A 12,261-nucleotide genomic window follows, 5' to 3' on the forward strand; every position below is an offset into this window, starting at 1 on the left:
GTCAAATACTTGATATTGGATGAACAATCACAGACAAAAAGGAACTAAGAGTTCTGAACATGGAGACCTGACATGCGAATCATACTGTAAATCTTTCACTGAAAACTGTTATTCATCGAAGTGAAGTATCTTTTATTGTGGCCATTCTCCGATTTCTGCAGGTAGAAAATCCGAATCTCCGCCCGGAACCAGTTTTATGGAAAGTTTTCGGATGTATGGAATGGTGATTAAAGAATTTTTCAAAAGGAATTCAATTTCATTTAAGATGAAATAAATGTTGCTGACTTCACCAAACAAATGGGACGCCTGTACTGAGAGGATTTCTCCCTCTAAAAAATTTGGGTTGCGGTTCTCCTAGAAGGCGGCAGTGGAAGACTTTACAACGCGTTGACCGCACCCCATGTGACGTAATTCGGTAAAGAAACAAATCTCCGCGACGACTCCACCCACCGCCACGCGCCGCTGACTGGGCCACGCCAATCTCCTCTCTTCCTTTCTCCATTTAAAGAAAAGGTATAAAACGGCTCAACCAAATTCTTGCTTCCTTCTATTTCGTCCTCATTCTTTCTTCTCTCGATTCGCCATGTCTCCGCGGGAGCTGATTTCCAACGTACGCTCTGAGGCTTTTTTCCCCTTTCTTCTGTTTGTATTTCCCTCACGATTCTTGATTTCAACTCTTAATATGAATTTCCTTTTGACCCGCTTTTTTTCCTTTTTTTTTTTTTTTTTTTTTGTTTGTTATGTTTGTGTTGCTTGGTGCCTATTGTGCTGCAAACTAGGGATTGTAAATTATGTGATTGCAATTTGTCTCGCTTATTGGCACATGAGACAGAATTGGAGTGTGATCTTGACGCTGTTCAGTACTTGGATGGTCTCATCTTTTTGGAGTAGTGGCACTTTTGAGGAACGCATTTTCAGTCAGTCTGCAAAATTGACTTTAGTAGTATGCTCGCACCACAATCTGCGATGAGGTTAGAAAACAGTCTTTGTTTCTACAGAATAGTAAATATAACCAAGTATCATTGGCTATGTACCTGGAATAGTTTCGAATACTGGTGGAACTTAGTATTGCTTTATTGTTTAATCTTGGCTCTTGATTGTGGGAAATTCAAAAGGCCTTGCATGGATAAATCAAGTTACAGAGACTGGTAGTAATTTTGCTACTCTGTAAAGTCAAACTGCAGTTATTGACGTTTGAATGTTTTAACTGCTTGCTTGTCTGAGTGTGGAAGAGAGTTGATCAACAATCTTCCAAAGCTTATTGGATCCCCATTTTCTTGGAATCACCTTTTCTTTTCTACATCATCTTTATTGGTTACCCTTCCTAATTGAAGTTCTTAATTTGTGTCTTCCCCGCTGACTTCTAATATGTAGCTCTCCAAGGTCAAAATTTTCTTTGTGCAAATGGTTGATTTCATTCCTTATGGATAACTTAACCTGGATAAAAGCTGTGGAGAAACACGACTAATTGAAAACATGAAGTATTTGAGCTCAAAATTCTTTTAGACAAATCTTTTATTTGTTATAATTCATACTAGGACATCTTATATTTCTTTCATTAACTGTCCACAAGTTCAAATTTGGCAACAGATATAACGAACTTTCCCTCTATAATCCTCAACAATTATCTGTAACCTATTTAAGACAAACTACAGGATGTCAGCAAGAATGAGGAACCTCTGCAGCATTTAATTGGGCCATTTTCTTTTGATAAATTGGCATAAAATTCATTAGATCAATCAGCCACACTAAACAGCAAAACTATTTCTAGGGTTGCCTAAATAGGGCCTTTAGTGCTTATGCAATATAACAACCTTATGAATGCCAGTTGCCATAAAGGGATAAGGTGAAAATACTAGTCCTGTGGAGCTATTAGTATTCTGCTTGACAAACTTGAAACTCAACATTACAAGCTTATGAATGCCAGTCACTATGAAGGGTAAAAAAGGTGAAAAATGCTAGTTCTGTGGAACTATAGTCATTCTGCTTGGGTGGATTGGGCCTTTGACTCAATGACCAAGTTTCACTGGGTGAAAAGGGTGTGTAAATCAATATTTCCATTTTTTTTTAAAATCTGCTCAAAAAGTTGAAATTTCAAGTGATGAAACAGACTAAAAAGCAACAGTAATCTAATCTGTTAGCATGTTTATTTCACTCAGTTCTTCCCAACTCTACATCTGGAAATTCGAAAACTATGGCTCCTGTGTTATGCTATTAGTTCCTAATACATGTTTCTTACCAATCCGGGTTCTGTTTGGGGCACATAAAAGTTGACTTTCAAATGTAACAGGCTCGTTGTGGCAGTACTCTGGCACTAATTAGTGGTATTCGATGTCTCTAAAAACTTTTCATCATAATTTAAACTTAAATTTCTACAAGAGCAGTAAATTATAAAACCAGGCTGACTATAGTTGTAGGATTTTCTGAATAAATAGGAAGCGCATAATAACTGTTTTGTATACCTTGTCATATGGTAGTATTGATTGTCCTATTATCTATGAGGCTATGGAGTTATGAAGCGTGCAGCTGATTTCTAATAGAAAGGGAAATTTTAAGACTAGGATAACTGTATTTGATAGGCTAACCTGGTTAAATAGGTAAACCTTCTTGTAATGCTAGTATATCACGGGATGCCAAGCCCATATTGTACCACACTTTTGGCTGATATAATATGCTATGAGCCTATCAGATATGCAGCTATTTGAAGGATGAATGTAACCATGGTATTCTTTCAGATAAGACTTTTTCCTTTCCATTCCTCTTGGCCTTTTCTTGGTTTTCTGGGAATGTTGATATATTTTGAAATTTTAATGTACTGAAAAATATTAATTAGTTTCTCCCTCTCCAAGATCTGAGTTGAGGTTTGTTAACTTTATTGTAATCTATTGTATCATTTATTTGTAAATGAAGTTCACCATAAGTTTATAAAAAAAAAAATGAAATTGAAGTTTGTTTCAAATTTACTCCTGGTTGAGACTTTGCTTGTCTTGCTGATGTTCTCTGAAAACAGGATTTTTCTGGAAAAGGGAATTCAAATTTAAATTCCTCACAGTTGGTTGGGAATGTGTTTATGGATGCACTCTCTCCCCTAGACTCTGATATAGTGATGCAGGATATATTTCAACAGCGACCTGTCAAAGCTATCGATGATCATCTTGTGGAGTTCTCCGAGGCTTTGAGAAGTAAACTAGATTCTAACTCATTGTTGACATTACTTTCTTTCTTTTTATTCTGAGAGGTACCTGAAAGGCGTGTTCTCCAAGCCTTTCACTATTTCTCTTACCTTAAATGCCATTTTTTTATTTCTCATTTGTTTTATATATTTTTTTATTTCTCATTTGTTTTATATTTTTATTTTTATTTCTCATTTTTATATTTTGCATAATTGGGTTTCGGGTTGAGACTCTCTGGAGGTTATTTCAGGGTGTGGATCTTGTATCACGTATTTTCCTAAGTTTCCAGCCAAATATTCCCACTTTACCTTTGAAATTCTGTTGTCCAAACTCTTGCTTCACTCTGACACATTGCTTACTGTTGTTTGCTGTTAGCGGTTGCAAAGGCATTAAGACGAGTAGCTGAAGGAAAAGCTGCTGCTCAAGTTGAGGCAGCTGAGTGGAAGCGCAAATATGAACTTGAGAGGGCATACAATCTGAAGAATAGGCAGAAGGGTCAGTTGATCCTCAATTGCATGTTTACCAAATTGCCCTTCTTTCTATTAGTACATTGTATGATCACTGTGGTGCTTTGAAAAATTAGTTGACATTTTTCTGTTAAACTCTGTTAGTAATTCTTTTGAAAATGTGAAGTACATAACAAAATGGTATAAGAAGAAGATCTTGTTATTGCCAACTAAGAAACTTGTGTGAAGGAATCTGCTTGGTGTATGAAGTTATAAAGAAAAGACAAATGGTCCTGCTAAAATCTGGCCTAACTAGGATTATTGGAGATATACAAAAACTACCTCATAGTAGAATGACAAGAAGTGGCAAGAGAAAAGGTGTATTGGCATTCTACTAGGGTTTTGGATTACAACTAGAGATTGACAATGGGAACCATCCTGAGCCAAGGAGTCAGCACTGGAATTGGCTGAAAAGAGAGCATAGGAAGTGCTATGATCTCAAGACTTCTTCAAAGAATCTCAGAAGCTACCTAGGAGGGGGGAAGACCTGATTGTGACTCCAGGCCTCCCAGTTCCCTGAATTGATTTATAATCATCACATCACTCAGGATATTAACCTTCTTGTGTTGGGGAAGCGATTTCATGCTGTATCTGCCATAGAATGTCCAAATAGGTTTTGCACATGAAATGGGACTGCTGTTTTTCTTTGATTGAACTTTTGAAGTTTCAATTTAGTCGAGTTTGGAGTGAAACATGTAAAATCATGAACCGCTTGATATTGTAACTTACTGAAAACGATTCATCCAGATCCACGAGTAGTTCTTGTCATTTGGATAACCAAATGCCCATATTAACAGGTTACTTGACTTCTGTAATGGAAAACTTTGGAATCTTCTTGTTGTTGATGTAAAGGAATCTTTTTTTTTTGAAGAGAGTTGTTGTAAAGGAATCTTATTTACAAAGAAACTGAATGATATGGATCTGCAGAACTGTTGGCCGAAGACGGTCAAGATGATTGTTTGAAGTCCTCGTCCTATCAATCGGCTTACAATCAAAGTGGTGAGCAGAATGAAAGGTGTTGTGGGAAGGAAGGAATCTGCTCACACGAGATTCTTCGGAATGGGGATACAGAGTCTGATTCCAGAGTAGCTCAGAGCACGGTGACAGGAAAGGTATCAAGGCTACTTAAATTCAGAGTGCATACACAGACAGACGTACAAATTATCAACTGATCGTATACACACTTATGCACATGGACAGATCTATCCGCACATTAGCTCCTGACCATTTGACGGCATAAATGGGGCTGATGCACATCTTGGACTGAACTAGCTTCTTCTTGTCTTCTTTTATTTTCTCCTAGTTTTCAATTTTTATCTACTTATCTTGTTGGCAGGCATCTTTTAGGCTTTCGTGGGGATGCAATGGTGAAAAAAGTGGACAGCATAAGCATGATATTGTTTCTTTTGAAAGAGGAAATATTACTACAGCAGAGCGCAGCAGTAAACAGGTAATATTACTAAAAGATGTCATGATAGCAATTGATGATTGTTACAATCAACATGTCATACTATTGCCTCCAAAACTGTTTTTCGGCCCGTGAAAGATTCTCATGCTTTAGGACCTTTTTTTTTTAACTGCAATGATATTTATTTACTAAATTGTTTCCTAACATGTTCAAGAAAATATTTTTCTCTAATCTTCAGATATCTTTGAAATGGGAATCAACTCCACAGACTGTGCTCATTTTGACTAAACCAAATTCAGTTTCTGTCCGTATCTTATGTGCAGACATGGTCAGGTGTGTCCTTCAAGTGGCCATACTGATTTTCTACAGTTTTTTGATAACATATCTTTTGTATTAGTTGCTTTGATAGATTCGTACTACAAGCAATAGCTGTTATTTGTTCCTGCAAAAGAGAAGCTTAAGGCAATGCCTCTTAATGTATTGCTAGCGAGGCAGATCTGGATTTGTTTGGTATTAACTGCATATGTTTACTGGTGGTAATGGTCAGGCTTAATAGGTACCTACGGTGGCAAATTAGTCATCTTTCGACTTCCTAGTCTTCTTTGATTTTACAGAACTACTTTGCCTACATAACTCTCTCTCTCTTTCTAATACATATATATCCAAATTAATCGTCCTTCGACTTCCTAGTCCTCTGTGATTCTACAGAACTATTTTGCCTACATAACTCTCTCTCTCTCTCTCCCTCTCTCTTTCTACATACATCCTGTTAAGGAATAGTCCCACATGGATTAGTGAGTACAAATATCTTAAGTTTATTAGTTGAGAAAGAGGCTTCCTAAGGTGGCTAGTTATTTTGGGATGGGCCTTGGACCCAACTTAACATGGTATCAGAGCCAGGTTCCGATTCTGGGACCTGTGGGTTATGGGCTAATTTCTTTGGATTTTGTGGATCTTCTATGTATTTTTAGCAATCTCCTTGAAGGTTTTCCCCACATTTCTGGATTGGTAGGGTAAAATTTTCATTTTTTCTCTTTTTCTGCCTATCTTAGCCTATTGGCTAATGATTACTGCTTCTATTTGACTGAATGTTGGATTTAGAAGTGTTTAATGATCCCAATTTGAGGAAATTTCTCAAATCTACCTGCGTCGTCGACCTAGTGCTTGCGTCATCATCCATATAGCTTACAGCATCTTGATTTCTTGCAATTAGGTCATTCTTTCATTGATTTATGGTCTCAATTGCTGGAATTAATCACTATTGGTTCTAAATTGAATGAATTGGGTGCTGCATTGCACTAATTGAATTCTGTGTGGGGTCCACTTGACTACACATATTAAAATTTGGGGAAAGTGCTTCCCTTTGGTTAATTGATGCTCTAGTGTACTGAATTGTGGTGTTTGATGATATTTAATGGCTGATTCCAACACATGGGTTGCTGTCCAAAGGATTGTTGAGAGCTCAGATGTGAAATTCTCTCAGTCTATTCAGATAACTACAATTCGGTTGAATGAATCGAATTATGTAAACTGGTCTAGATCAGTTTTGATGTATTTGAGGGCTAGAAGAATGGCAAAATATATAAATTATGATCCCCCGGTACCTGTTACTGAAGATTGGGTGGCAGAAGATAATTTAGTAATGACCTGGTTGGTCAATAGTATGGAATCCAGATTTAGTGATCAGATTTTGAGTTGCAATATTGCTAAGGCAATGTGGACTACATTGACTTCCATTTTGTCTCAAGAAAGTAAGTTATCAAGTATCTATGAGTTATATGTGAAGTTCTTTAATATGAAGCGTGGAGGTAGATCAGTGACAGATTATTTCACTGAGATGAGGGGAGTACTACAGGAGATTTGTACATTCTATCCTTTTACTACGAATGTTGAAGACATCCGTAAGAAAGAAAATCAGATTCAAGTAGCCCGGTTTTTTGATGGTTTGGGGCATGAGTATGATGCTATTAAAGCCCAATTGTTGGTTAATGAGAATGTGACCACTCTTGAGCAAACTTTTAACAAAGTTCTTCGAACTGAAGGTGCAGTTGTAAATAAGAATGAGTCAGGTAGAGCCCTCTCAGAAGCAGCTGCTCTTAACCTTTAATCTTCTACTGGTAAGCCCGGCGGTCAGTTTCATGGTGGTAATAATAGAGGTAGAAGTCGCTCTTACATAACCCGCGGTCGTGGCCGAAATGATCGGGGGGATCGAAAATGCATTTATTATGGTAGGACTAATCATATTTCTGAGAATTTCTGGGACAAATTTGGTAAACATACCTGGGCCAATTCTATAGTCATAGATAAGGACACCTCCTCACATACTGGATCGTATGAGGAAATTCAGCAGTGATTACAACGACTAGGTCAACTGACTACTTCATCTACTGCTTCTCAGACTACCGAGACTCCTTCTTCCTCAGCAAGTGCCACGATGGCTAGTACAGGTATGAATGCACTAAATGTGTCTCATTCCCCCTCTTGGATCATTGATTCAGGAGCCTCTACACATATATGTCAGGTATACCCTCTTTATTTCAATCCATTAGTCCATCTCATTCATATCGTCGAGTTAATTTAGCTGATGGATCCACCTCTCCCATTCAGGGGGAGGGTATAGTTCTTACTACTCCACAAATATCCTTAGATTCTGTTTTATTTGTACCAAAGTTTCCAATTAATCTCTTGTCTGTGAGTGATATAACTAAATCCTTAAACTGTTTTGTAACCTTTATCCTACTTCTTGTGTTTTCCAGGACTTGCAGACGAAGAGGACGGTTGGTTCAGGACATGAGAAGGGAGGGCTCTACATGTTGGATGATGTATCCGTTTCTCGAGCTGTAGCTCTCACTACTACAAATTCTTCTTACTTGTGGCATCTACGCTTGGGACATCCCTCACCAGTTGTGTCAGTCTTTTCCTTCTCTGCCAGCCAATATTTTATTTGATTGCGAATCATGTCAGCTAGGAAAGCACATTGCACTAGTTTCCCAGTTAGTTCTAGTCAAAGCACCAAGTTGTTTGAATTAGTCCACTTTGATGTATGGGGTCCATGTTGGGTTCCTAGCCCATTTGGTTTTAAGTATTTTGTGTCGTTCATTGATGATTTCAGTAGAGTCACTTGGGTGTATCTCCTACGGGAGAAGTCCGAAGTATTTGATGTATTCCTTAATTTTTTCAATGAAATAAAAACTCAATTTGGTGCATGTATTCATGTACTTCGTACTGACAATGGTTTGGAATATCTTAACCATAAATTTTCAGTATTTTGTGATTCCCATGGTATATTACCCATCAAACATCCTGCCCTTGTACACCACAACAAAATGGGGTAGCTGACCGTAAAAATAGACATCTCCTTGAGGTTACAAGGATACTATTATTACATATGAATGTTCCTAAATCTTTTTGGGGAGATGCAGTTTTAACCTCGTGCTACTTGGTTAATCATATGCCCTCAACTATTTTGAGTGGTCAAGTTCCACTTCAGGTTATAAAACCCAATTGTAAATTGTTTGGTGTGGTTCCTCGTATTTTTGGATGTACCTGTTTTGTTCATATGTTTGGAACTTCGGTCGATAAATTGTCACCTCGGTCTGTCAAATGTGTTTTTTTGGGATATTCTTGTCAACAAAAAGGGTACAAATGTTATGATCCTATTCGACGAAAAACATATGTGTCAGCCGATGTGACCTTTTTTGAACATACTCCATATTTTTCATCATCTACTGAGCTTCCTGTATCACCTGAATCTCCTTCAGGCTGTCCTGTTCGTATTGTAGTTTTGGATGTACCAGCATCATCGAGTTCTTCATTGCCTCTTCGTATTTACAGCCGTCGCTCTCATACTCCTACAACGCCTTCAACAGTTACCTCTACAGAGCTCTCTTCTCATGATCCACTAGCTTCCTCATTGCCTGCAGATCCTCTTGTCTCTGATTTGGACCTGCCTATTAGTCTACGAAAAGGTAAACGGTCTTGTACTTCTCATCCGATATCCAAATATGTGTCACTTGATTTTTTTCCCCATCCTTCAAGTCCTTTGCTATGTCATTGTCTACTTCCCATATACCTCATTCAGTGCAGGAAGCCTTGTGCTCTCCAGAATGGAAACAAGCTATGGATGATGAGATGAGTGTTTTGGTGTCTCGGGGAACATGGAATCTATGTGATCTATCTGCAGAAGCAACTATTGTGGGGTGTCGTTGGGTTTATACTATCAAATATAATGCTGATGATTCTATTGAACGGTACAAAGCTCGGCTGGTAGCGAAAGGTTATACGCAAACTTTTGGAGTTGATGTCTTTGAGACATTCTCTCCTGTAGCCAGACTTACTTCGGTACGTATCTTAATATTTGTGGCTGTTAATAAGGGTTGGCCCCTCTTTCAACTCAATGTGAAGAATGCCTTTTTATATGGTGATCTACATGAGGAAGTGTATATGGAGCAACCTCCTAGGTATGTTGTTTAGGGGGAGACAAAAAAGGTGTGTAAACTGCAGAAGGCTATTTATGGACTTAAACAGAGTCCACGGGTCTGGTTTGAAAATTTTAGTGATGTGGTACTACAATTTGGGTTTTATAGGAGTCATTGTGATCATTCTATGTTCCTACTTAAAAGGAAGACTGGTATGGTGGTTTTAGTTGTCTATGTAGATGACATTGTGTTATTTGGTGATGATTTTGATGGTATTACAGAAGTTAAACAATATCTGGCTACACATTTTCAAACAAAGGATTTGGGCCCTCTCAAGTACTTCCTTGGCATTGAAGTCGCTCGTAGCAAGCAAGGTATTGTTCTTTCTCAGAGAAAATATATATTGGATATGTTACAGGCGTATGGTTTATTAGGTGTTAAACCTATAGACACCCCCATGGAAGTTAATCATAATCTACATGACACCCAGGGTCCCAGGGTCCTACACTCAAGGATAAAACTCAATACCGACGGTTAGTAGGTAAACTGATCTATGCTACAGTTACCAGGCCGGATATTTCATTTGTTGTGGGAGTTGTGAGCCAATTTATGGAAAATCCTCAAAAAGTCCATTTAGAAGCTGCTCAGAGGATTTTGAAGTACTTGAAGGGTGCACCTGAAAAAGGTCTTTTGTATACTCATAATGGGAAAATTGATATATTTGGGTATTCTGATGCCGATTATGCTGGGTGTAAGATGGATAGACATTCTACATCAGGCTACTGTTGTTTGTTGGAGGTAACCTGATAAGTTGGAAAAGTAAGAAACAGACAGTTGTAGCTAGGTCCAATGCAGAGGCCAAGTATCGAGCAATGGCTCATACAGTTAGTGAGCTTATGTGGATTAAGTCTGTGCTTCTTGAGTTTGGTTTTATGTTACCTGACCCTATGGTTATGAATTGTGATAACCAGACAGCCATTTTTATTGCCAGCAACCCTGTATTCCATGAGAGAACGAAACATATAGAGGTTGATTGCCACTTCGTTAGAGATGCAGTTATGTAGGGGAAGGTGGTAACTCCTTATGTAAAGTCTTCAGACCAGTTGGGAGATATATTTACTAAGCCTTTGGGGTGAACATGTATCCTTTAGTGACAAGCTGGGATTATTTGATATCTACTCTCCAGCTTGAGGGGGAGTGTTATAATACAAGTTCAGGGGTATTTTGGTCATTTCTTAGATTTTCAATATTACATTTTTCTCTTTAGTATGGCTATTAGATAGAGAATGTCTAGTTAAATTTTCATTCAATTTAGACATGTATTTTAGGAGATATGTAATTTTGAGTATTGAGGGGCATTTTTGTCCTATTGTAAAATTTCACTTAAACCCTGATTATAAAGAAGCAGGAAGGGCCTTTCTAGCTCGGATTCCAAGGCAGAAAAACCCTAAAGCTGCCTCTCTTCTAGAAATTCATTTTTTCTTCTATTTTCTCCACAAATCATCTATTTAACATGGTATCAGAGCAGGTACTCATATGTGGGCCTGCACCTAAACTATTTACTTGTAGAGCCACAAAAGAGGGCCTACACCTAAACTGCCTACTCCTAAATTGTCCACTTGTAGAGTCACAAAAAGAGGGTCTACACGTGAGGGGGAGTGTTAAGGAATAGTCCCACATGGATTAGTGAGTACAAATATCTTGAGTTTATTAGTTGAGAAAGAGGCTTCCTAAGGTGGCTAGTCATTTTGGGATGGGCCTTGGACCCAACTTAACACTTCCAAATTTGGAAAACCAATTGTATGTGAGACCCATAGCTTGATTTGTTCTGGTTCATGTGGTTGATGGGAGTCAAGCATTGATAAAAATCTGAACTAATGTTTCCTAAAACAATATGATAAATGTCTCCTAACAGGAATACAACAAATGTTTCCTAGCAGGATATGACAAATGTTTGGTAATTTCTCAAGTGGCTGACATACTGATTGCATGTCTCACCTCATCTTGCTCTGCATGTCTAGTTGGTTCGGTGCGTGCAAACTTCTATAGGCTGCCTTGCGATGTAATGTACACTTGGTCTAATTTCATGGTTGCCATGTAAACTTGGTGTGGTCTTTCGTTGAAATATAAAGCAATATGAAGTTGGGGTGATCTACGAAATTGTTAGTGGTTCAGTGGAAAAATTATATGCTTAACTGAGTGAATGGAGAGTCTGGAGGAATATTGTTTCATTGACATACATTTAAACCAGCTGCTCAATTCATGATTAAAATTGAGATTAATTTCTGGAGAATATAGAGAATGTGGAAAAACTGCACTCTTTGGACAAGGGAAAGTGGATCTATTGTACTGGTAACATTTACAAGGGAAGACATCTTGAAGCTGGTTTATTGTAACCCTTTAACATAATTGTCCAAAACTCCAATTTCTAATTTTTATGATTTTCCATAAGGCCATTGAGGATGTGATATAGTCCCTAATCTAATTAAGGAGCAAGAGATAGGGTATCAAATGTCAAAATGAAATGAAGCAGAACATCAACAATGTGAAAAATTTGAAAAAGAATCTAAGAAAGTGAGTTTTTAAATGTAAAGCCATTAGTTGGACTAATGTATTAAGATCAGCCAACTCTCTAGCTGACTTTCTTTCTTGAGAGTGGTCTTCCCTCCAATCCCTTGTTGTTAGGGACCCCCTCTCCTCTACCTTGTAATTTCTTTAGCCTTCAAGCTCTTAATGAAAAGTATCCCTATTCAAAA

General features: G+C 37.9%; 1 protein-coding gene across 5 annotated transcripts in view; it reads left to right on the plus strand.

Annotated features, from left to right (window-relative positions):
• LOC137956434 (probable NAD kinase 1) overlaps window positions 1–12,261 on the plus strand; it is a 27,215-nt gene continuing 14,954 nt past the window's right edge. For 2 of the 5 annotated variants that reach the window (XM_068803929.1, XM_068803930.1), the window contains exons 1-6: window positions 574–610; window positions 3,011–3,182; window positions 3,549–3,668; window positions 4,607–4,791; window positions 5,016–5,129; window positions 5,326–5,420. In XM_068803929.1, the coding sequence (XP_068660030.1) occupies window positions 584–610; window positions 3,011–3,182; window positions 3,549–3,668; window positions 4,607–4,791; window positions 5,016–5,129; window positions 5,326–5,420 (713 nt within the window). In that variant the 5' untranslated portion in view covers window positions 574–583. Of the gene's footprint in view, window positions 87–161; window positions 514–560; window positions 611–759; window positions 972–3,010; window positions 3,183–3,548; window positions 3,669–4,606; window positions 4,792–5,015; window positions 5,130–5,325; window positions 5,421–12,261 lie in introns of those variants that run through there. The other 3 variants (XM_068803932.1, XM_068803933.1, XM_068803931.1) reach the window with 3 other exon arrangements.

Source organism: Aristolochia californica, unplaced genomic scaffold, assembly GCF_029961685.1.
Source record: "Aristolochia californica isolate CCGP_79_NKW_82.1479 unplaced genomic scaffold, dmAriCali1.0.hap1 SCAF_2, whole genome shotgun sequence".
NCBI lineage: Eukaryota > Viridiplantae > Streptophyta > Magnoliopsida > Piperales > Aristolochiaceae > Aristolochia > Aristolochia californica.